At 42.7% G+C, this 25753-nt stretch overlaps 1 protein-coding gene across 13 annotated transcripts in view; it reads left to right on the top strand.

The window, feature by feature from the left end:
• TENM4 (teneurin transmembrane protein 4) overlaps window positions 1-25753 on the top strand; it is a 626114-nt gene that overhangs the window by 458560 nt on the left and 141801 nt on the right. For all 13 annotated transcript variants that reach the window (XM_087895779.1, XM_087895778.1, XM_087895780.1 and 10 more), the window contains one exon: window positions 1190-1425. In XM_087895779.1, coding sequence (XP_087751905.1) covers window positions 1190-1425 — 236 coding nt within the window. The remainder of the gene's footprint in view (window positions 1-1189; window positions 1426-25753) is intronic.

The raw sequence follows: 25753 nt of genomic DNA, 5'->3' as shown, positions 1-25753 counted from the left end.
CAACGGATCAAACCAAGGGAAATTCTGTCTAAATCTTAGTCTCCCCCTCTTTATTCCCACCAACGAAAAACAAAAAAAGAACAATAAATTCAAACAGTCTGACAGTTACGTCTTCAGTACCTCGGTTGGGTTTAAGTCTGGTTGCCATTCTATCTTTTTAATGCTTGTATTTTTTTTCTTTCTTTCTTTCTTTCTTTCTTTCTTTCTTTCTTTCTTTCTTTCTTTCTTTCTTTCTTTCTTTCTTTCTTTCTTTCCTTCCTTCCTTCCTTCCTTCCTTCCTTCCTCTTCTCTTTCCTTCCTTCCTCCCCTTTCCTTCCTTTCCCTTCCCTTTATTCCCTTGCCTTTCCCTTTCCTTCCCCTTCCCTTCCACTTCCTTTCTTTCTCTTTCTTTCTTCCCTTCTTTCTTTCACTCTCTTTTCTTCCTCCCTCCCTCCCTCTCCTTTCCTCCCCTTTATTCCCTTTCTTTCTTTCCTTCCTTCCTTCCTTCCACTTCCACTTCCTTTCTTTTCCCTTTATCCCCTTCCCTTTCCGTTCCCTTCCCCTTTTTTCTCTTTCTTTCTTTCTTTCTTTCTTTCTTTCTTTCTTTCTTTCTTTCTTTCTTTCTTTTCTTCCTTCCTTCCTTCCTCTCCTTCCCTTCCTTTCCCTTCTATTTATCCCCTTTCCTTTCCCTTTCTTTCTTTCTTCCTTTTTTCCCTTCTTTCTTCTGCTCTCTCTTTCCTTCCTTCCTCCCTCTCCTTTCCTTCCTTTCCCTTCCCTTTATCCTCTTTCCTTTCCCTTTCTTCCTTTCTTCCCTTCTTTCTTCTGCTCTCTCCCTTCCTTCCTTCTCTCCTTCCCTTCCTTTCCTTTCCCTTTATCTCCTTTCCTTTCCCTTTCTTTCTTTCCTTCTTTCTTTTGCTCTCTCTCTTTCCTTCTTTCCCCTTTCCGTCCCTCCCTTCTTTCCTCCCCTCCCCTTCCCTTTATCACCTTTCCTTTCCTTCCCCTTCCTTCTCTCCCTCCCTCCCTCCTTTCTCTCTCTCTCTCTCTCTTCTTTCTTTCATTCTTTCTTCCTTCCTTCCTTCTCTTTCCTCTTTTTCTCCCCTTCCCTTCCTCTTCAGTGCATGGTGCTCAATCTGGGTACTCTGTTGTGTTTGCATCGAGGCTTCGGAGCTGTGCATGGATTTTGACCCCTGTCCTTTTCCTCTTTCCGCAGGCACTTCCTCTTCAAGCCTGGAGGGACGTCTCCGCTCTACTGCACCACCTCGCCAGGGTACCCCTTGACATCCAGCACGGTCTACTCGCCACCCCCTCGGCCCCTCCCCAGAAGCACTTTTTCCAGGCCTGCCTTTAACCTGAAGAAGCCATACAAGTATTGTACCTGGAAATGTGCCGCTTTCAGTGCTATCCTCATCTCCATCACTCTGGTGGTGCTGCTGGCATATTTTATAGGTAAGCTGCTACTCTTGATTTCCTACTTGGAGAAGAAGCCAATAGTAGTAGTCGTGATGGATAACACCTCCCTTGGGGGCATGGTTCATTTCGATGGAAGAGAATATTTGTAATTCAGACTTAAGCTGCCGGGTCCTCGGTGGTCTCTGAGCAGGGTTGTTTTCTTGCAGGCGTTTCATAACCCACCTAGAGAACGTCATCAGTGCCAGAAGGGAAGGAGGGTTTGTGGAAAAGGAGGAGGAAGAGAGGGACTGTGGGCTCCTTGGTGCTGTCTGAATTGATTGTTTTCTTACAGACGTTTCATGACCCAACTAGGGAACGTCATCAGTGCTAGAAGGGAGTGTGGATTGCGGAAAAGAGGAGGAGGAGGAGGAGGAGGAGGAGGAGGAGGAGGAGGAGGAGGAGGAAGACTATGGGGGTCCTTAGTACTCTCTGAGCTTGGTTGTTTTCTTGCAGATGTTTCATTAGCCAACTACGTAACATCATCAATAGTAGAAGGGATTGTGGATTGTGGAAAAGAGGAGGAGGAGGAGGATAGATAAGGAGTGGAGGAAAGCATTGCTGGAAAGCAGCTGATTAAGATGCAAACCAGCTAAAAAAGTAAATTTAGGAGGAAGTGGAAGAGATTTTACTGGAGAATAGTAGCTAAACTGTGAACCAGTTTAAATAAATACAGATAGGAGTATTGGAAACTACAACTGGGAAATAGATATTTAAACTATGAACCAGTTAAAAATTAGATTCAATAAAATATGAGAATAAACTTGAACTAAATAAAATAAAGTATTGTGGAAGTAGCAAACTATAGAAGGAAATGTTGACTGTTTATGAAATGACTTTAAGAGAGGAGGAAAATACTTTTTGTCAAGATTATGGATATTAGATGTCATTTAAGAGAAGTAAAATATAGATTTGAGGTAATGGGTTTTAGGATTGAGGAATATATACGAAATATTGATTGTTAAAATGATAAAAATTTAGAACAGTGTTTATTGTTTAGAATTTTGGGTGTAATAGTAGAACGATAAATGTTTAGAATAAGATTTTTTTTCTTTTTTCTTTGTTCTTTAAAGATGTAAATGGATAAAATTTGGAACAAAATTGATTGAGGGAATGTGAATAATTATACTCATTTTATGCCGGATCAAACCCTTGCTCTAAAATGATGTATTTTATGTTTTATGTTTAAAAAAAATAAAAAAATAAAAAATAGGAAAAAAAAATAGTAGAAGGGATTGTGGAAAAGAGGAGGAGGAGGAGGAAGAAGAAGACTATGGAACTCCTTGGAGCTTTCTGAGCTCGGTGACATTTCATTACCAAAGTAGGTAACATCATCAGTGCATCATCAACGTCTGCAAGAAAATCACCAAGCTCAGAGAGCACCAAGGAGCCCAGGAGATTCATTCTGCTCTTTAACCTGAGTATAGATAGTCCTCAATTTACCAACCATAATTGCGACTGAGGCAGTTTTTACTATATTGATTGACTGATTAAAATTATATGCAGCCCATCTCTCTTTCCAAAGCGACTCCATTAATGGAGTAGCATCCAGTTTTAGAACTTTTCCTGCCATGGTTGTTAGCAATAGCAATAGCCCTTAGAGCAGGGGTCAGCAACCGGCGGCTCTGGAGCCGCATGTGGCTCTTTCATCCCTGTGCCGCGGCTCCCTGTCACTCAAAATATGTGTCACAACCGCCAATGTGCGACACCCGCCAGCACGCAATTTATTGAGTTTTTCAACCCCCGGTAGGCCAACCATGGATGAATCCAAGAAAAGAAAAAGTTTCAGAAGAAAACAGAATGTTTAATTCAACTACATATGCTAGTTTTGTGGCCGCTCAAGAAATAGTCAGGCACGGGAAGGGTTTTGTGGCTCCCGGTGTTTTCTTTTCTGTGGGAAACGGGTCCAAACAGCTCTTCGAGTGTTTAAGGTTGCAGACCCCTGCCTTAGACTTATATACCGCTTCATAGTGCTTTTACGGCCCTCTCCGGTTGTAAATTGAGGACTACCTGTAATCCTAACGGGAATATAGTTCTATGCAGGGATGGGATTCAGAAATTTTAGCAACTGGTTCTCTGCCTGATTGCTGGGTGGCCGTGGCCTACTCAGCCTCCTGCCCCACGGGAGGGAAGTGGGGGTAGTTTTCACCCTCCCCAGACTCCGGAAGCTTTCCTCAAGCCTCTGAGAGGGGAAAAACGGCCTCCCCCTGGCTCCGGAGGCCCTCCAGAGGCCAGAAACAGACTCGTTCCGGGACTTCCTGAACTTCCAGTAGGCCCGTTTTTCGCCCTCCCAGAGCTTCCTCGCAGGCGCTGCACTTACCTGGCATCCCAAACGGGCTGCATGGAGACTCCTGGGAGAGGCGGGATGGGGTGGGCGAGGTCAGCCAGACCTTGCAACAACCGGTTCGACAAACCAGATTAAAATTAACAGCCGGTTTGCCCAAACCGGCTGAATCCCACCCCTAGTTCTATGTCTGCTAAGAAAGAAGTTTGATTCCTTCTGGATCTCAGACAAACATGATGACCTTCCAGGTGGCATTTTGAAATTTCAGAGTCATTTCTCCAAGGTTTTCTTCATCGTGATGTGGTACCAGGCTCTTTTGACACCTTAGCAATTTGTGACGTGCTGATGGATAGGTAGCGTGACTTTTGAATGGCAAAGAGAGCATCGCTCCCCAAAGGAAGATAAAGCCAGGATGGGGGGAAAAAAATGGACGTAATTTAATTTCCGTTAATTAAAAGCAATCGTTAGGATTGCTTTCCTTGCATTTAATCCCGTTCCCCACTTTTAACTGTCATAAAAAATTAAGATTTCATAGCAGCAAGGGAAGGGCACATTCAAGGTAGTTGAGGTAGGATGGGCTTGTGTGTATCCTTATTGTAGGTCGGGATTTGCAAACGGAAAGCCAATCCTGCAGATAATGTTTTTATCTCTATACTAAAGGTGCTTTTTTTTTTTTATTCAAGCAGCAACTGGACTTTCTGGTTTTTCTTTGAAAATGTTTCGCTTCTCATCCGAGGAGCTTCTTCAGCTCTGACTGGATGATGGGGAAATGGAAGGATTGATACTCCTTGCAGGCAGCTAGTCATTTGCACCATTTTAAAGAGTCATTGAGGCTACTTGGAGGCTGGTATGTGTCAGGGGTGGGTTCTAAAATTTTTTACTAGCGGTTCTGTAGGTGTGGCTTATTTTGTGGGTGTGGTTTGATGGTCATGTGACAATTCTTTAGGATTTAGCAGAGGTACTGGTCTACCAGGCTTTTAACTGCTTGCAGAGCTGTACCGGTCTACCCATTTGTTCTTGGAGCATCCTGGTCTACTCATTTGTTTTTGGAGGCACTGGTCTACTCATTTATTTTTGGAGGTACCGGTCTACCCATTTACTTTTTCAGGCACTGGTCTACTCATTTATTTTTGCAGGCACTGGTCTACTCATTTGTTTTGGAGGCACTGGTCTACCCATTTATTTTTGGAGGCACCGGTCTACTCATTTGTTTTTGGAGGCACTGGTCTACCCATTGTTTTTGCAGGCACCGGTCTACCCATTTGATTTCGAGTGCACTGGTCTACTACCACACTGCCTTTTAACACTGATCAGCTGTAGGGCAGCCCTTTGAAGCCCCGCGGCAAGAGTTTAAACAGTTTTTTTTCTTCTAGCTGATCAGCTGGGACTCGGAGGCAGTGAATAGATTGGGGGCAGGGCCAAATAAAAGGTAAGAATAACGCGGGCGGGGTGGATGGCGCAGCTCTCGAACAAAGAGAACCGGTTCGGTGACATCATATCATCACCGCTACCGGCTCAGCAGAACCGGGCCGAACCGGGAGGAACCCACCACTGGTATGTGTCCTCAGGGTCCCCTGAGTGGTGCAAATGGGTGTGGAGCCTTCTTGGAACTGCAAGATGTTTTCTGCCCTGTTTCCCTTCACTGTTGAGGTGACCCTACTATTCAGGTGACGCCGAGGACACAGACAAACCTCCAAGTGGCCTCAACAATCCTCCAAAAGGATGCAAGCCTTCTGCAAGGTGTATAAATCCTTTGTATGAATTCGTTGTAACTAACCAATTTAGCAAGTCGGGCTCATGTTTATGCAGGTAGTCCTCGACTTACAACCACAATTAAACCCCAGAGCTCTGTTGTTAACGGAGACATTTGTTAAGCGAGTTTTGCCCCATTTTACGACTGTTCTTGACCCAGTTGTCAAGTGAATCGCTGCAGTTGATAAGTCAGTAGCCTGATTGTTAAGGGACTCCAGATTCCCCATTGACTTTGGTTGTCAGAAGGTCGCAAAAGGGGATCACTTGCACCTCAGAATACTGCGACCGTCATAAATATGAATTGGTTGTCAAGTGTCCGAATTTTGATTGTGCAACCGTGGGGATGCTGCAGTGGTCGTAAGTGTGAAAAATGGTTGTAAGTCCTTTTTTTATTGCTGTTGTAACTTTGAATGGTCATTAAACAAACTGTTGTAAGTCCTCAACTTATGACCAGCTGTTTAGGGAGCACTTTAAGTTTTGAAAGACCTCCCTGGGGATATCTATGGCCTGGTTCCAAAGTTCTGACGGTCCCTCCGCTACAGTCATATGACTGTAATTTGGGCCCCTGGCAATCAATCACATTTACAGCCGTTTGTAGCGTCCTAGGGTAACATGACCTGTTTTACAATGGTTTTGCCAACAATCATAAAGTTACTTCCAGTTTTAGGCCAAACTGCAGCATAACGAATAATGGGTTCGCTTAATGACCCCTACAAAAAAGGTCACAAAATTGATTTGGTTGTGTGACAGTGTTGTGGCCCGCTGGCGGCCAGTGGAGCTGGCAGCAGAATTGAACAGTGAGGAGGTTGGGGAGGAACTTGGGCCAGTCCTGAGGGCTGGGGAAAGCTCAGACAAGGGCTCTGCATCGGAGGCAGAGAAGGGGCCAAGGCCATCTGATAGTTATGTGCAGCCTCCGGAGTCTGACAGCAGCGAGGCAGAAGAACAGCGGGAGCCTGTTCCTAGTGTGCGCATGCACAGAGCTGCCAGAAGACAGGAACAATTAAGGAAACAGGGTCAACTTGGGAGTAAGGTTTAGAGATGATTGGCCCCTCCCATAAGACATAAAGACTTTTCGCTGTGCACTGAAGACCCTGTTGTTCCGCCAGGCTGGGCTATCAACATAATAATTTTAAATTGGCGTATTTTAAATTTGTGGGGTTTTAAATTGAGCCAAATTTATTTAATTATTTTAAATTTTTAATCGATGTTTTGTCTTGTGTTTTTAAATAGGCCGTACACCGCCCTGAGTCCTTCGGGAGAAGGGCGGTATAGAAATAAAATTATTATTATTATTATCATTATTATAAAAGAGAAGCAAACGGGACGTGAGCTTTTGCAGGAAGCAATTAGTTCATCTGGCCAATTCAAGATCTGAAAATTCTGTTTGTGACTCTGTGCCAAGTTTGGCCTTGCCCTGCGTCTGGAAATTAGTTCTCTGGCAGCGTTCCACATGAGATAGGTGGGTGTTGATAACCTTCCTCTGAAAGGCAGTTTATCAAGCCTTGCGGACTGTAAATGAAAGTAATTTACAATCGTATAAATACAAGAGGTTTTGCGGGACTAAGATTGTGCTTTATACTTTCTAAGGAAGCCTAGGTCAGAATAGACAAGTCAATTTACAACTGTTACGACCAATGTCAGTTGGGTGAACTCAGTGGTGGGTTTCAAATTTTTTTACTACCGGTTCTGTGGGCGTGGCTTGGTGGGCGTGGCATTGCTTGGTGGGTGTGGCTTGGTGGGCATGGCAGGGGAAGGATACTGCAAAATCCCCATTTCCTCCCGATCAGCTGGGACTCAGGAGGCAGAGAGTCGATGAGGGCAGGGCCAGTCAGAGGTGGTACTTAACGGTTCTCCGAACTACTCAAAATTTCCACTACTGGTTCTCCAGAACTGGTCAGAACCTGCTGAAACCCACCTCTGGGTGGGCTCCATCACAGTCCTATGTCGAGGACTACCCATAATAGTGTGACTCAAAATATGGAACATTTAAGGAATGGAAGCAGAATGTGTTGGTTCTTCCGCTAATTAAAATGGACTCTAAATTCAAATATATTTAACAGTTTGGTGATTGTCTTCTATTTCGCATTAGACCTCAATAAGCCAACCCAAACTCAACTATCCCGAGTTTTTTTCCTCAGCGACTGTCATGAATTATAATTACAAATTTCTCAAAGAATTAGTTAAAATCAAAATTAATTGTTTCCGTTCAACATAAACATATTTAATGAGGAGACTCTGCTATCGAGCTAACCGTTCTAATCAGCAGGTAGTGGTGAGGGGGAAAATGCAGATAGTTAATTAGATTTAATGAAAAACTGTGTGTAATTTTAAGTATAATCAATTATTTATTAATGTAACGAGCCCGGCTCTGGCTGAGCTTACTAATTAACTCATTTAAAAATTATGAATAACCTTTTCATTGGTAATTATTTTCTACATCTTGTCAAGCTGCAGATAAAAATTGCATTATCTTACCAAAAAAAAAAAAAAACCCCACCAGCCGAAGCTAATTCCTTTCTACCACAAAAATGGCTGAATAAAATGGGAGATTTCTGGGCCCGTGTTTTTTTTTTGCCGTTTCTTGGGCCACCGCTGTGTGGGGTGAGGATAGTTGTGTTACCCTGCCCGAACTTGTGTCGACATTTTTCAATTGTAAACACGGTGAAACCAGAGACGGTGATGCAACAGCTCGAAACAATATACTAATGTCACTGATGCAACCCCAAATATGGAATCTGGTATTTGAATGAGGCTTTCATCATGATCCAAAACACAACTAGACAACACAGTGAGTATCTTCCGTGGAATTAAAAGTCGTAGAACAAGAGAATAAAACTAGATTAAGGTTTTTTTCCGGCTATAGACACCAAGACGGAAAAACGTGGCTTACTTTTAAATCCAAGAGTATTACAAAAGCAGCCTACTCTTAATCTAGTATTCCATTGTCACAATAACAGTTCAACATCGCACAAAAGAAATTGTGTCTATACTCTTTACAGATGAACAAACTCGCTGAGTAATAACCTGCCACACAAAACATTAAAAATAAGATCATCCGCATAACAGGTAGAGCTCGACGTATGACTACAATCGAGCCCAGCGTGTTATATTGCTAACTGAGAAACTTGTTAAGTGAGTTTTGCCCCATTTTACGGCTTTTCCTGCCGCGTTTGTTAAAGGAATCACCGCAGTTGTTAAGTGAGTCACACGATTGTTAAGTGAATCTGGCACCTCCGTTGACTTCGCTTGTCAGAAGGTCGTAAAAGGGGATCACGTGACCCTGGGACACTGCGACCGTCATAAATATGAGACAGTTGTCAAGCATCCGGATGTAAATCAGCTGACTTTGGGGAGGCTGCAATGGTTGTAAATGTGAAACATGGTCATAAATCACTTTTTTTTTTTCAGTGCCGTTTTAACTTTGAAAGGTCCCTAAAACGAACTGTTGTAAGTCATTTGAAAAGTCATTAAATCATCATCATCTTTTAATGACCCCGTAATCCCTTGCGGAGTGGAGTCTGGGCAACTGAACGGAGCTGAGTGTTTTAATGGCCGGATGCCCTTCCTGTTGCCAATGAGGAGCTTTGTTCAGCAGATATGTTCTCAGTCCTTTCCGGCTACGCTATTCTGTTAAGGCCCATAACGATTGTGTGAAGATTGTGTGAAGTCCAAAACAGTTCCTCTGAATCACATTGTGCCTTCCAACTCCGTTATTCTGTTATTCCTAATTTCCATCAGCAACCCTCGCGAGAAGTCAGGTTAAATTGTGGTTAAATCCAAGCACTGTATCTATTTTTTTCTCTCCTGCCAGTTTATAATTCCACCCTGATTTTATACTGCTAATTTTAATCGAGTTTAATTGGGTCGAGTGAGCAAAATATATTTCATGCTGACGGGTTAAATTAAGGCGCTTGGATGTTTCTAGATTCACGACGTTAAATTCTCTATAAACAACATTTAGCTTTCTGAAATAACTCAGTTCGTTTAGTTTGGGAGAAAACATACTATGAATATCTTAGAAAATTACCAAATTGAAGGAAATACGACTTCTTTTTAATAAGGCACAGTGATCTGCGTAGGTATTTTGAGCCCAGTTCCGCATCCCTGGAGCGCCGCCAGAATCAGACGGCGTCGCGCAAAATAAATTGTAGATCAACATGCTATTATTTTTAATCACTTTTGATTTGGATTTGTTTTGATGTGATGGGTATAATGCCTTCGTTGCTTTTAACTCAGTTTTTTTTTTTTAAACGAAGAGAGAAAGGAAGAAACGGGATCTATATTGAGGGATCCCAATCTGGGTCTGTCACCAGGACCAGAAGTTTAATATTCCGAATTTTCGGAACTCATGCTGGAGCCCATCCTCAGGGAACTTCTGTCTATCAGAGTGTGTGTTTTGGGCTATTTTGTGCGTGGTATTTATATGGTGCCTGGTTGATTGATGGCTGTCTATTTTTTCTGTTGTTTTCTTGTGCTGCCAAGCCCTCGTCTCCTAAATACTGAATAAGCTAGTGGCAAATCAGCAGTCCTGTTGACTGACAAGGAGCCTGTTTCCCAGGCTTCAAATATTTCCCTGGCTGTTTTTGTACCTGCCCGTCCAACAATCTTAGTAGCTGCGAAATTGAATGTATGCCCTTGTTCATTCCAGTGTGATCTATATTCCTAATCTACTCTGTATCCTGTTTTATCAATTGACTAGCTGGATACCCAGGCTCCGCTCCAAAACTATGTGATCGGGCTTAATAAATCTACACTTGCAGCTTGAAAATTAATGAGTAGTTACAATCAGCATCCCCTTCTCTCCCTCAGGCTTGCCCCACAGAGGCCTCTCCTATCTTATCGCCTTCTCTCCCTTTCAGGTGGTGAGTAGAATGTCTATAAATTCCCAGCCAGCAGGCCGGATGAGTCACATGCTGGCCATGCCCATGCCCAAGTGGCAGTTGGAACAGAGTTCTTTTCTGGTGGGGAGGGGGAGTAGAACGTCTAACTCCTTAGCATCAGAGCATGTTAATAGTAATATAAGAAATACTAATGATCTGATGGTCATTTCGAAAAATCCTTTCTTAGCGAGCCCCTATAAGCCAAGAGGAACATACGTGCCAAATTTCAAGTTTGTAGACTTTACAGTTCTGGAGATTTCATGATGATGCGTGAATGGTATTTCGCTTTTATATAGAGAGATTGAATTTATAAGACCAACAAACTCCACTGCAGCTGTAAGAAAAGTACAGCGTTAAAACAATTTAAATGTTTTTGTTGGTTTCCTTGTTTGTTTTTGAAGAAACAGACATTTGGGCTGGTTTGGGAGCCAATCTCTAAGACCAGGAGCCCACCACCCATTCTCATCCAGGGAAATGGCTAAGTTTTAAAAGGTTTTTTTAAAAAGAAGTTCAGAGTGGAATCATCACTCCATCATTTTAATTCTTGCTTTGTTGGAACTCTTTAACTTGGAAAGAAAAAAGGGGGGAGAGAACTGCAGTTTCAAGTTATTCACCCCTCCCTTAAGCCATCAATGGAATAATCCCAAATAGGGCCAGAAATCAGGAGATGGGTCATAACCTCCCATGCCCTACCTATTTCTTTGCTGTAACGATTCATTTAGTGACCAGAGTTAGAACAGGAGTGAAAATAGCGACTCATGAGCATTTTTCAGACTAACGACGGTTGCAGCATTCTTGTGGTCACATGTCAAAATTCAGACACTTGACAACTGGCATGTACTCGTGATGGTTATAGTGTCCCGGGAATGCCAAGGTGGCGCAGTGGTTAGAGTGCTGTACTGCAGCTACTTCAGCTGACTGCTAGTTCAGCAGATCAGCGGATCAAATCTCACCGGCTCAAGTTTGACTCAGCCTTCCATCCTTCCGAGGTGGGTAAAATGAGGACCCAGATTGTTGGGGGCAATATGCTATTTAGTATACTGTCAATTGTTGTAAGCCGCCCAGAGTCCTCGGAGAGTGGGCGGCTATGATTAATAATAATAATAATAATCCCCTTTTGCGACCTTCTGGCAATGGGGAAGCCAGATTCACTTAACAACCATGTTACTAATTTAACAATTGCAGTGATTCACTTAACAACGGTGGCAAGAAAGGTGATAAAACGGGGCAAAACTCACTTTACAACTGCCTCGCTTAGCACTTTTGGGCTCAATTGTGGTCATAAGTCGAAGGACTACCTGCAAGGGGTCTCTGTTAAAAGAGCTTGCTTGCTTGCTTTTTCTTTCTTTCTTTTTTCTTCCTTCCTTCTTTTTCTCTCCCTCTATCTTCTTTCCTTTCTTCCTTTCTTTTTCTCTCTTCTTTCTTTTTTCTTTTTTCTTCCTTCCTTCCTTCTTTTTCTCTTTCTCTTTCTTTCTTTCTTTCTTTCTTTTTTCCTCCTTCTTTTTCTCTCCCTCTTTCTTCTTTCCTTCCTTCCTTCTTTTTCTCTTTATCTTTCTTTCACATTGTTTCTTCCTTTCTTTTTCTTCTTCTTTCTCTTCTCTTTTTTCTTCCTTCCTTCTTTTTCTCTCCCTCTATCTTCTTTCCTTTCTTCCTTCTTTTTCTCTTTCTCTTTCTTTCATTCATTCATTGTTTCTTCCTTTCTTTTTCTCTCTTCTTTCTTTTTTCTTTTTTCTTCCTTCCTTCCTTCTTTTTCTCTTTCTCTTTCTTTCTTTCTTTCTTTCTTTTTTCCTCCTTCTTTTTCTCTCCCTCTTTCTTCTTTCCTTCCTTCCTTCTTTTTCTCTTTATCTTTCTTTCACATTGTTTCTTCCTTTCTTTTTCTTCTTCTTTCTCTTCTCTTTTTTCTTCCTTCCGTCTTTTTCTCTCCCTCTTTCTTCCTTCCTTTTTCTCTCCCTTCCTTTCTTCCTTCCTTCTTTTTCTTTTTCTCTTTCTCTTTCTTCCTTCCTTCTTTTTCTCTCTCTCTTTCATTCATTCATTTTCTTTCTCCCTTTTCTCTCTCTCTTTCATTCATTCATTTTCTTTCTCCCTTTTCTCTCTTCCTTCTTTTTCTCTTTTTCTTTCCTTCATTTTTTCTCTCTGTGTGTGTCTTTCCCTCCCTCCCTCCTTTCTGTCCATCATTCATTCATTCATCCATGCCACTTTTCTTTCCTGAATATATATCTGAAATTTTTTAAAAAACGATGCCCATTCAAGACAAATGCAACTAAAAGAAGGGGGGAGAACGTTGCTTTCCCTTAGTAACCCCCCATGTCTAGTTGCTAAGTCACACACTCATTTTGGGGTGCTTGAAAGGAACCCTACCTAGGCTGATTGGGCTTGAGCTCAGTGCTAACCCTTCAGACTAACACTTGATGGCCTCTCTGTTAATCCCACCCTTGAGTCCTACAATAGGTCCTTGTGAAGCATCTCTGGGAATCCAATTTGACAAAAGAACTTCCTACAGCCAACGAGACATGGGTCGCGGCTGTAAGAATATACCTTCAGTGCCTATAGAAACATGGACAAGGCAGAACAGTTTTTAAGTACTTCTCTTCTAGCGTAATGGCGGTGGGAACGCTAGGTGCCTTCCCGCTTAATTAAGACTCATTGCCAGCTGTTGTCGAGGAACAAAGCGAAGGAAAACGGCGAGTTACATTCGTTGACTTGGAATGAGTTCAGTCAATGGCTTCCCTCTGGATGGGAATTTACCACAAGCCACTTGTGTGGTTGGACTGGGTTGGGTTTCCCTCGAGAGACTCCGATCCGATCCTTGGAATCCTAACCAGAGCTGCAGAAATGCAGAGGCTCCTTGCAAGATGGCAGCCCAAGTAGACTTTTCCATCTCTCTCTGCTGCCATCTGGTGTTGGTCTGGATCTTTGCGAGCCTAGACCTGGAACTCCGAGATGTCACTCTGTGTGGGCAGCCATATGAATGGGTGGGTGGGTTGGTTAGAAAGATGGATGGAGATGGATGGATGGATGGATGGAGATAGAATGATATGGATGAATGGATAGTTACATAGATAGATAGATGATAGAAAGAGAGAGAGAGATGATAGAGATAGAATGATATGGATGGAATATATATATGTGTCTGTGTGTGTGTATTTAATATACATATACATATACATACATATAGAGAGAGGGAGGGAGGGGGATACAAAGGAAAGGAAGGAAGGAAGGAAGGAAGGAAGGAAGGAAGGAAGGAAGGAAGAGATGGATGGATGGATGGATGGATGGATGGATGGATGATATAGATGGATGATAGATGAGATAGGTAGGTAGGTAGGTTGATAGATACCGGAGAGAGAGAGAGAGAGACCGTAGATAGAGAGACAGACAGACAGACAGACAGACAGACAGACAGATACTGTAGATAGATATCGTAGATAGATAGATAGATAGATAGATAGATAGATAGATGATAGATAGATAGATAGATAGATAGATAGATAGATAGATAGATAGATAGATAGATAGATGATAGATGAGATAGGTAGGTAGGTAGGTAGGTAGGTAGGTAGGTAGGTAGGTAGGTAGATACCGGGGAGAGAGAGAGAGAGAGAGAGAGAGAGAGAGAGAGAGAGAGAGAGAGAGAGAGAGAGAGAGAGAGATACCATAGATAGATAGATAGATAGATAGATAGATAGATAGATAGATAGATAGATAGATAGATAGATAGATATGCCCTGCTTGCTGTTGAGGCCAATCATGGTTTATTTTCAACCTGACCTCAACCATCTGGTTAGTGATAGGGCTTTTAATGCTGATCTGTCCCATTTCCCTCAATTTATGCCTCTCCGGTGCCCTGTGTTGGATTTTGACTCCGGGTCCTTGAGAGGCAGGGAATGTCATTAATTTCACCTTGTCGGCTGCTTAATCAGCCCTCCCACCGAATTGCATTCATGGGTAACCATTTGCCAGGCCGTTTTTCCGATAAAAGAAAAATTCTCTTCTTCCACGTCTCCTGGGATTCTAAATTCCTTTCCCCCACCCCCAAATTAAAAAGAGAGAGAGTGTTTTATACTTGAAGCCCATTTGCACCATGGAATTAAACATCTGTGTGGCTCTTTTTGTTTTGTTTTTTGCACAAACGCCATTGTTGGATGGTTTTGGTTCAGGCCTTCCCTCAAGAACGTGCATTTTTGGGGATCCGCTTCCCATTATAATACAGGTGGTCCTCGACTTACAAACTGAGTTATTTGAAAATAAATAAAGGCGGAATAGAAATAAATAGGGACGCGGTGGCTCAGTGTCGATCGAAAGGTCGGCATTTCAGCGGTTCGAATCCCTAGTGCCGCGTAACGGGGTGAGCTCCCATGACTTGTCCCAGCTTCTGCCAACCTAGCAGTTCGAAAGCAGGTAAAAAATGCAAGTAAAGAAATAGGGACCACCTTTGGTGGGAAGGGAACAGCGTTCCGTGCGCCTTTGGCGTTGAGTCATGCTGGCCACATGACCACAGAGACGTCTTTGGACAGCGCTGGCTCTTCGGCTTTGAAACGGAGTTGAGCACCGCCCCCTAGAGTCAGGAACGACTAGCACATGTGTGCGAGGAGAACCTTTACCTTTACCTTAGAAATAAATACAAATATGAGGCTCGTTTAGCCATTACAATTTGATTATTTGCAATTATATTGTGCAGCAATTTCTGTTTGCCTTCCTATATCTAAGATTCTTTGCCTCAGGATTGATCTGGCTTGAGCGAACTCTGAGGTTAAGATGTCCTCCCCAAAAAACCAAACACAGAATGAGTTCTCAATTGCTCTGTATCTGGAGAAAGTCTCCCCATTTTTTTATTTTAGAGCCTAATAATTTGTATAACAACTTTCCTCCCAAAAGTGCTTTTCCAAAAAGCAACTGGACTTTCTTCTTTTCTTTTCTTTTTTTTTCTTCTTCTTTGAAAACTTTTCACTTCTTCAGAACTGAAGAAGCTTCTTGGATGAGAAGTGAAACGTTTTCAAAGAAGAAGAGAAGAAGAAGAAGGTCAGGGGTGAAATCCAGCAGGTTCTAACAGTTTCTGGAGAACCGGTAGCGGAAATTTTGAGTAGTTCGGAGAACCGGCAAATGCCACCTCTGGCTGGCCCCAGAGTGGGGTGGGAATGGAGATTTTGCAGTATCCTTCTCCTGCCACGGCCACAGAACTGGTAGGGAAAAAATTTGGATTTCACCCCTGAAGAAAGTCCAGTTTCTTTTCGGAAAAGCATCTTTGGGTCCTGGATGATTGAGGATCTCCATAATTTTTCTCCATTTTTTCATACCCCTATTTTCTTTCCTTTCCCCACCTTTTCCTCCACCTCCAAGAAATTCCCCCTTCCCCTTTCCTCCTATTCTCCAAGAAATCCACCTTTCAAAAATCAAAGCTGCCGATTTGAAAAAACGAGAATTGTTTTCCTTCATAAAAGCTCCTGCCTCAGCAGAAGGTTGGACTAGAGGACCTCCAGGGTCCCTTCCGACTCTTGTTATTCTGTAGGTTTGCCTTACCAAAACCTTTGATATTATTCTGTTTCTTATTTACATAAGAGAATTTCACTGGGTAAATAGTAAGTCGTGTTGCCGCTAGTAGATTTTGAATGACGGATCGTATCCACAAAGACCATCAAAACAGAACCAGTTATAGCGGCTGAATATATAAACTTTTTGCAAAATGTGTCTAATCATCACAACGGGAGCGAACACATTCAGTACCGTAAAAATAATGATATATTTGTTTAGCCCCAGCTGGTGAAAAATCCACAAAAGAAAATGGATGCAGCTTTCCATTTTTATAGGAACAATGAACCTTGGGCTATAATATGAGCCTTGATAGTACAGTGGTCTAAAGCACCCTGTTATTAACCAGCTGCCTGCAATTACTGCAGGTTCGAATCTCACCAAGGCTCAAGGTTGACTCAGCCTTCCATCCTTTCTAAGGTAGGTTAAATGAGGACCCAGTTTGTGGGGGCAATAAGCTGACTTTGTATAAATATACAAAAGTATGAAAGCTATTGCTTAGCGCATTGTAAGCCGCCCTGAGTCTCCGGAGAAGGGCGGCATATAAATCAAATATATATATATATATATATATATATATATATATATATATATATATATATATATATATATTCACGTTGTATCACGCTATTACGTTGTTAAACGAAATATGTTTCTAGAAGATCAGCTCATGTACTTCTCCAAGTTTTTCCAATGCAATATAAAAGACAATTGATTAATTGTGGGATGTTTATAGATCGCCTTTGGTTCACAATGGTAATTAGAAACAGAATTTCTATCCCTAAACAATGTACAAATAATCCTCAAATTATAAATATTCGTTTAGTGACTGTTTGAAGTTAACAACAGCCAGTGGTGAGACTTGAATAACTTAAAAAACGGTTCTCTGGCGGGGTAGGTGTGGCCGGTTGGTCATGTGACTGGGTGGGTGATGTCAGTCATCACACCCAGCCCCGCCTCCCGGCCACTCGCCTCAAAGTCTGGTTGGGGCTATTCCCACCACTGGCTGGCCCCGCCCCCACTTGTTTTTCAGCCTGTTTTCCGGGCCGTTTTCAGGCTGTTTTTAGGCAATTTTCAGGCCATTTTTCGGGCTGTTTTCAGGGCGTTTTTTGGGCCGTTTTCAAGCTGTTTTCAGGCAGTTTTTCGGGCTGTCTTTCAGCCCGGAAAACAGGCTGAAAAATGAGCGGGGGCGGAGCCAGCCAGTGGTGGGATTTGCTGGTTCGCTGAACTGCGCAGAATCTTAATTACCTGTTCGCCAGAACCGGTGCGAACCAGCAACAGCCCACCTCTGAAAATGGTGACATGACCATTTTTCACACCTACAACTTGTCGCAACAACCCCATGGATGGTCACCCGATCAAAATTCAGACGCTTGGCAACTGCCTCGTATTTATGACGGTGGCAGTATCCCGGGGTCATGTGATCCCCTTTTGTTACCTTCTGACAATCAGAGCCAAGGGGGAAGCCAGAATCACTTAGCAACCAGGTCCCTAATTTAACAACGGCAGTGATTCACCGGACAACTGTGTCGAGAAAGGTCGTAAAATGGGGCGAAACTCACTTAACAGCTGTCTTGCTTAGCAGCACAAAATTTGGGCTCAATTGTGGTCGTATGTCGACTTGTACAGTTTTGTCCTGCCCTTGTATCCTGAAATATACGAGTCATGGATTTTATTTTTTCCAGCTACAAAAAAAATCTTATTTTGGAAGACGTAAGCAGGCACCAATAAGAGAAAACTAACTTAATGGCTGGTACAGATAAATCTCATACAATATATTTTAATACATGTGTTGGCAGGATTGGAGTATTAAATATACATATCAGGGGTGGGTTCTAAAATTTTTTTACTACCGGTTCTGTGGGCGTGGCTTATTTTGTGGGCATGGCTTGACGGTCATGTGACAATTCTTTAGGATTTAGCAGAGGTACTGGTCTACCAGGCTTTTAACTGTTTGCAGAGCTGTACCGGTCTACTCATTTGTTTTGGGAGGCACCGGTCTACTCATTTGTTTTTGGAGGCACCGGGCTACCCATTCGTTTTTGGAGGCACCGGTCTACTCATTTGTTTTTGGAGGCACTGGTCTACCAGCACACTGCCTTTTAACACTGATCAGCTGTAGGGTGGCCCTTTGAAGCCCCGCGGCAAGAGTTTAAACAGTTTTTTTCTTTCTAGCCAATTCTAGCTGGAACTCAGGAGGCAGCAATAGATTGGGGGTGGGGCCAAATAAAAGGTAAAAATAACACGGGGGGGGCATGGGGAGGGGCGGGGGGCAGAACCGGTTCGGTGATGTCACATTGTCATTGCTACCAGTTCGGCGGAACCAGGCCGAACCGGGAGGAACCCACCACTGATACATATGTTTTGAGCATTGAGTTTAGGAATTATCATTCATCAGCTAAACCATTTTCCTTTTCCACAAATTACAGGTTGCCTAATGAAGTAGTATACTTAAAGTTCTATTGACCATAACCAACTAGTCTTTTTATTTTAGCAATTATTTACGTGCTCCCTGTAAAATCTGCCTTCCTTGGTTTCTCTAATTACAGCAAATATCCCAATGGGAAGATTCTTTTTTAATATATACAAATTAAAACTCCATTTCGAGGTGCAATGGGACTATGTAGTAATTGATTTGATCACGAAGAAATGTTCCCGGGTAGCGATTAGAAGACAGAAATTAGAAAAAATCTTTCTTTGTGGGTTAGAAAAATCTAGAGGAGAAAATATTGTTTTAGAAAGAAAAACCATATAGCTTTAGCAACCGTATTTGCTTGGGAAAAATAAAGGACAAATCTGAAAAGGGGTTAAAAAGAGCTTTATAAAGATAAAATTATTTTCATTGTTTATGTGTATATATGCTGGCTTTCCAAAGGAAAAATCAAGAGCAAAGCCAAGAAAAAATCTTTACGATAACACCCGTTCCTGTAAAAAATATCTAAAAAGCATAAGTGAAGTTGTAAGAATCAAGTATTAAAAGGATTTCTGCAAGCAAGCTATGCATTTCATGATTCCATGTGTATATAAAATGTTAAATGTCCCAAATACAGGTAGTCCGTGACTTACAGCAGTTTATTTAATGACCCGTCAAACTTACAACGGCACTGAAAATAATGACTTATGACCATTTTTCACACTTACATCCGTTGCAGCATCCCTAGGGTCACGTGATCAAAATTCAAACATTTGGCCCAGTGGTGGGTTGCTCCCAGTTCGGTCCGGTTCTTGCGAACCGGTAGTAAAAGCGGTGGGAGACTCCGCCCGGACGTCATAATGGATGATCTGCGCAGGCACAAAAGCTTCTGTGCATGTGCAGAATCACGCACGAGCGAAGCGAACGCACAACCACACTCCGAATCAGTAGTAAATCAGTAGTAAATCAGTAGTAGTAAATCAGTAGTAAATCAGTAGTAAAAGTAAGTAGAACCCACCCCTGACTTGGCCACTGACTCATATTTGTGATGGTTGTAGTATCCGGGGGTCATATGATCAGAGGTGGTATTCAGCCAGTTCAGGCCGGTTTGCCCGAACTGGTAGCGGAAATCACAGGTGGGCTGGCCCACACACCCCGGCTCTATGCCATCCTATTTAGGCACGTTTTTGAGGCTAGGCGCATGCGTGGAAAGACAGACGCATGCGTAGAAGGCCGGACGCATGTGCGCAAGGCAGGCACACGCACAAACCAGGCGCGTGGGGCGAAGCAGTAGTAACATAAATTGAAACCCACCGCTGCATATGATCCCCTTTTCTATCAAGCAAAGACAGTGGAGCAGCCGGTTTCACTTAACAACCGTGTTACTCACTTAACAACCACACAGATTCACCTAACATCTGTGGCAAGAAAGGTCGTAAAATGGGGCAAAATTCAGTTTACAAATGTCTCACTTAGCAACAGATATTTTGGACTCGGTTGAGGTCGTAAGCTGAGGAATATCCGTATTTCTATTCCAAAAGAAAATCCAGTCAGGGACCAAAAAGAGCAAGAAAGACTAATATATATATATATATATATATATATATACGTATTCTCTTTAGCAGGCAGCTGAGAGGTTACGAAATGTTGGTGGTCCATGTGGGGGGCTTTCCCCCCTCCCCGCAATTAACACATTTCTATGCTTTTCCCCGCACTGTAGAATATTCCCAAAGCAGCTTTCAAATAGCAATACCACCATGTAATATTAACAGAACGTAAAAACGGGTGGAATTGAAAATATTTACATCCCACCTTCCAACTTGACAAACACATTCAAGAAATAATGACTTATTTTTAAAAAAAAAAAGAAAGAAAGAAAAGAAAAAAGAAAAAAGAAAAACTAAAACTCTTTAAAATGTGGACTTGGAACGGAAGAAATAGGGAAATCTGCTCCCTTTGTGGGCTATTTCTGTTGGAAAACTTGATCCTGAAATTGCAAGCGGTAAAATGTGTGTATGTGTGTGTGTAACTAATTTTTAAGTTGCACAAAAAAGGGAGCGTTGTGTTTATTTGTACAATTATAGGTAATCCTCAACTTACAAGCCCAAAATTTCTGTTGTTAGGCGAGACAATGGTTAAGTGAATTTTACCCTGTTTCAACAACTCTCACCACACAGTTGCTACCCTGTTTCCCCGAAATTAAGACATCCCCTGATAATAAGCCCAATCGGGCTTTTGAGCGCATGCGCTAAAATAAGCCTCCCTCCGAAAATAAGCCCTCCCCGAAAATATTTAAACGCAGAGCTGGAAATCAGGTAAGACGGCAAGAGGAGTCCCATCTTGTTCCATGCGCCCCAAAATAATAAGACCTCCCCGAAAATAAGGCCAAGCATTTACTTCGAGGTTCAAAAAAATATAAGACAGGGTCTTATTTTTGGGGAAACACGGTAAGTGAAGCACTGCGGCGGTTAAGTTAGTAACATGGTTGCTAAGTGAATCTGGCTTCCCCATTGATTTTATTCGTCAGAAGGCCTCAAAAGGGGATCGCGTGACCCCTGGGACATTACAATCGTCATAAATATGAATCAGTTGCCAAGAATTTTGATCACGTGACCGTGGGGGATGCTGCAACGGTCGTAAGAGTGAAAAACGGTCGTAAGTCACTTTTTTCCGTGCCCTTGAAACTTCAGACGATCACTAAACTCTTACAAGTCAAGGACTACCTATACTCATTCAACTTTCCTTCCATATGGCAAATTTGGAATAACCTATTTTCAAGATTCAAGTTACACGCAATGAGGCCATAAGTCATTGTTTCCAGTGCCGTTTAGAGGTGGTATCAGCCGGTTCGGACAGATTCGCATGAACCAGTAGCGGAGATCGCGGGTGGGCCCGCCCACTCACTCCAGCGCTATGTCATTCTATTTAGGCACGTTTCTGAGACTGAGTGCATGCGCGGAAGGGGAGAACCAGTGCTAACCATATCTGAAAGCCACCACTGGTGCCATTGTATCTTCGGTCACTAAGCAAACGGTCGTAAGCCGAGGACTACCTGTGTGCCATCTCTGAAAATGACTTTTCGTCGGTTGTTTGCTCCTCTTGAAGCGCCGATGCTCAACCTGGGAAGCATCGCTGCCCTAAAATACGAAACCACGAGCGTCAGCAAAAAAAATACTGAGTTGTCTTCCCCCATCAGGGTGGTCTTTCCAAATACCTGGTTCAGCACCAACTTAGAAAACCATTAACCCTCCTGAGCCCAAGATGGGGGTCTTTTAATTTTGAACTTTGTCATGGATCACTCGGCTTTTATTTTTATTATTATTGCATTTCCCTTAACCCATCTCCGAGAAGTCCACAAGTTAATAAAAGACCAGCTGCATGTGTAGCTTTGTAAGGGTATCTCTCTCTGTCACTCTTCTTTTATTCCTTTCAATCCTTCTATTATTTTTTTTTCTTTTCTTTTCTGCTGACCGGTGTGAATTTCTTTTCAATCTTCTCGGCCATCAAAAAGAGCCTGTGGATGCTTCACTAAGCATGTCTTGTCTTCACTCTTCGCGGTGATCTATCAAAATCCTTCCTCTGGCCCGGCTAACACCCTCACTCCATCAACCTGTCCGAAGAAGGAGTCAATTTTCTCCGCCATCTAACTAACCATCTTTGTTACCTCGTCGCGCACATTTCTCATTTCCGACGGGTATTCTTCTCCTCTCCTTTTGTCTGTTCTGCTGACGATGGATTTTCCTCCTCCTTGGTTGATAAGTAATCAGGAAGCGTATTTCCTGAAGTCTCTAATTTTGAGCCCCAAGACAGAGGGACCAATAATATAGGTAGCCCTCAACTTTGTTGTTGTTAGTTGCGAAGTCGTGTCCGACCCATCGTGACCCCATGGACAACATTCCTCCAGGCCTCCCTGTCCTCTACCATCTCCTGGAGTCCATTTAAGCTCATGCCGACTGCTTCAGTGACTCCATCCAGCCACCTCGTTCTCTGCCGTCCCCTTCTTCTTTTGCCCTCCATCGTTCCCAGCATGAGGCTCTTCTCCAGTGAGTCCTTCCTTCTCATTAGGTGGCCAAAGGATTTGAGTTTCCTCTTCAGGATCTGGCCTTCTAAAGAGCAATCAGGGTTGATCTCCTCTAGGACTGTCTGGTTGGATCGCCTTGCAGTCCAAGGGACTCGCAGGAGTCTTCTCCAGCACCAGAGTTCAAAGGCCTCAATTCTTTTGCGCTCAGCCTTCCTTATGGTCCAACTTTCGCAGCCATCCATTGCAACTGGGAAAACCATCGCCTTGAGTATACGCACTTTGGGTGGCAGGGTGATGTCTCTGCTTTTTAGTAAGCTATCTTGATTTGCCATAGCTTTCCTCCCCAGGAGCAAGCGTCTTTTAATTTCTTATGAACCTTAAATTTCTGTTGCTGAGTGTTGTTTAACACTTAGCAACAAACTCATTGGTTAAGTTGCTCAGAAACTCATTGGTTAAGTTGCTGACAAGCTCCTTTGTTAACAAACTCATTCGTTAAGTGAGTTTTGCCCCATTTTACGACCTCTCTGGACACGGTTGTTAAGTGAAATCACTGCAGTTGTTAAGTGAGCAACACGGATTGTTGTGAAGTCCTCGCCTTAACAACCTCTCATTGTATGAGGGTTGACAGTTACAGTGGAACTGAAAAAAGTAACTTACTCTTGCAACATCGCCAGTTGTTTGATCAAAATTTGGGTGCTTGGCAACCCACATTCATTTACGAGAATTGCAGCTGGGCCTGAATTGTCATTTGCAGCCAGCTGGCTTCCCGCAAGCAAAGTCAGTGGGGGAAATATCTGGATTCGCTTAACAACTATGTGATTTACATAGCAACTGGAGTGATTGGCTTAACAACTGTGGCAAAAAAAAAAAGGACATAAACTCAAGCGTGACTCACTTTTAACCACATTGCTTAGTAGCAGGAATTCTGATCCCAATTGTAGTCGTAAGTCGAGGACTACCTATATATCAATAGATTTCTAGTATTTCTTATAGTGGCTATTTCCTGACCTGGTTTACCCGTAAGAGTACCGTTAAGGAATTTGCACAGTAACCCTTGAATAGCAAGGGTGTGCACATGAAAGCAATTGAGAGTAGTTACGAATAAACACAGCCAACACACAGATACACTGAGTTGTGTTTACTTTCAGGGAATAGTAAGGCACAATCCAATAAACAGTCCAGGTCATACACATATAAAGCAGGAGATAGCAAAATTACAGTCCAGGGATAATCCAATAACAAAGTCATATAGATGCCTAGACAGACAGACAGACAAGATGATAGATAGATATTGATGAAAGATAGATAGACAGACAGACAGACATGATGAGGATGAAGATAAATAGATAATGATGAAGGTAGACGATGACGATGATGATGAAGATAGGTAGACAGACAGACAGACATGATGATGAAGATAAATAGATAATGATGTAGATAGATGATAGATAGATAGATAGATAGACAGACAGACAGACAGACAGATAGATAGATAGATAGATAGATATTGATGAAAGATAGATAGACAAACATAGATACCTATAGATGCCTAGACAGACAGACAGATAAGATGATAGATAGATAATGATGAAGGTAGACGATGATGATGATGAAGATAGATAGATAGACAGACAGACAGACATGATGATGAAGATAAATAGATAATGATGTAGATAGATGATAGATAGATAGATAGATAGATAGATAGATAGATAGATAGATAGATATTGATGAAAGATAGATAGACAAACACAGATACCTATAGATGCCTAGACAGACAGACAGATAAGATGATAGATAGATATTGATGAAAGATAGATAGACAGACAGACAGACACAGATACCTATAGATGCCTAGATAGATAGATAGATAGATAGATAGATAGATAGATAGATAGATAGATAGATATTGATGAAAGATAGATAGAGAAACATAGATACCTATAGATGCCTAGACAGACAGACAGATAAGATGATAGATAGATATTGATGAAAGATAGATAGACAGACAGACAGACAGACACAGATACCTATAGATGCCTAGATAGATAGATAGATAGATAGATAGATAGATAGATAGATAGGTAGGTAGGTAGGTAGGTAGGTAGGTAGGTAGGTAGGTAGGTAGGTAGGTAGGTAGGTAGATAGATATTGATGATATATAGACAGACAGAGAGACAGACAGACAGATAGATAGACGATGATGAAGATAGGAAGGAAGGAAGGAAGATCCTTTTAGCTGAGCCGACTGAAGGAACGACAAACATTTCAGAAGGAATCCTTCCTATGTTTTGGGGGACCCTAAAGTCTAAGGGGGAAAGAGACCTTTTAAGACTTGCAAGATTCTTTTAATGTCACCTTACAATAAAGACATAGCTAGAACTCCTGGGCGTCCTTCCTATCTGGACTACCTCTCAAAGCTGGCGCCTTAAAAAGCAGGCGTGACATTGCTTTAAATATGCGGCGGCATAAAATCCTCCCGAGGTCGGACTTCTTGCTCGGTGTCGGAATCAGAGGTTGGAAAACAAAAGTTGGAAAGTCATCTTTGTAGTTAATAAAAGCTTTTCCTTCCTGCCCGCGTTGCCCAATGACGCCTGAGCTTTCCTGCTGCTTGTTACCCCGGTTGTTGGCGTATTTAAACTTGTCACATTGTGCTGGGTTAATTTAACGTGGAAAGAAAACACTGTGCACGAGCGTTAGCACTGTTTGTTTGTCTTTGCTCGATCCCTCGTGCAGGAGGACTCATCCCATCCCTTGTTAATCGTAGGAGCTGGAATACTAGCTGTAGTTCTGCTATTACAGAATTTATTATTGCATTATTCCTGACATTTGACGCTTTCTCTTGTGGTGTTTGTAAGGCAGTCTGTGCTTGAGGGACATTTCATTGCTGCTTCTCTCAGCTTCACCGAAGGTGAAGGCATCTAGCCCAAAAGTCGCCAACCGGTGGTCCGTGAGAAAATGTTGGCGGTCCACAGAAAAAATTATTTGCATATTTTGTATATTGCACTAAATCAGGGGTCCTCAAACTACGGCCCCTGGGCCAGATACATGCAATGAACATTTGTGTTGCTGCAGAGAGTCTCCCCCTTCGGGGTCTTTTTGTGCAGGTCGGAGGGGGGCAGAAATTCCAACTTGGGGTCTGCTTCGGCCTCCTGGTGTGGGGCTTTGGGCGAAGGCTGGAGGGAAGTGCCGCTGGTGGCGAAGAGCCGGAGGGCCTCGTTCCAGTGGGACTGCATCATGGCCTGGAACTGGCATCTCAGCCCACTGAGCCACCAGGCGCCGGTATCTGGCCTTGCACTCCCGCAAGTCTTCCCTCTGCTTGGAAAGCCTATGCTCCTAGTCCTCAGTGAGGTGCTTCTGCTGAGCCTCCTTCTCGGCCAGATCCAATCTGAACTGAGCTCTTTTGCCAACTCTTTCTCGTGGTGGCTGCTTAGCTCCAGCAACTGCTTCCT

This window comes from Pantherophis guttatus, chromosome 5 (assembly GCF_059756535.1).
Source record: "Pantherophis guttatus breed Tessera chromosome 5, ASM5975653v1, whole genome shotgun sequence".
Lineage (NCBI taxonomy): Eukaryota > Metazoa > Chordata > Lepidosauria > Squamata > Colubridae > Pantherophis > Pantherophis guttatus.
The sequence above is the reverse complement of the archived record's forward strand: the minus strand, read 5'-3'. Positions and strand labels throughout refer to the sequence as shown.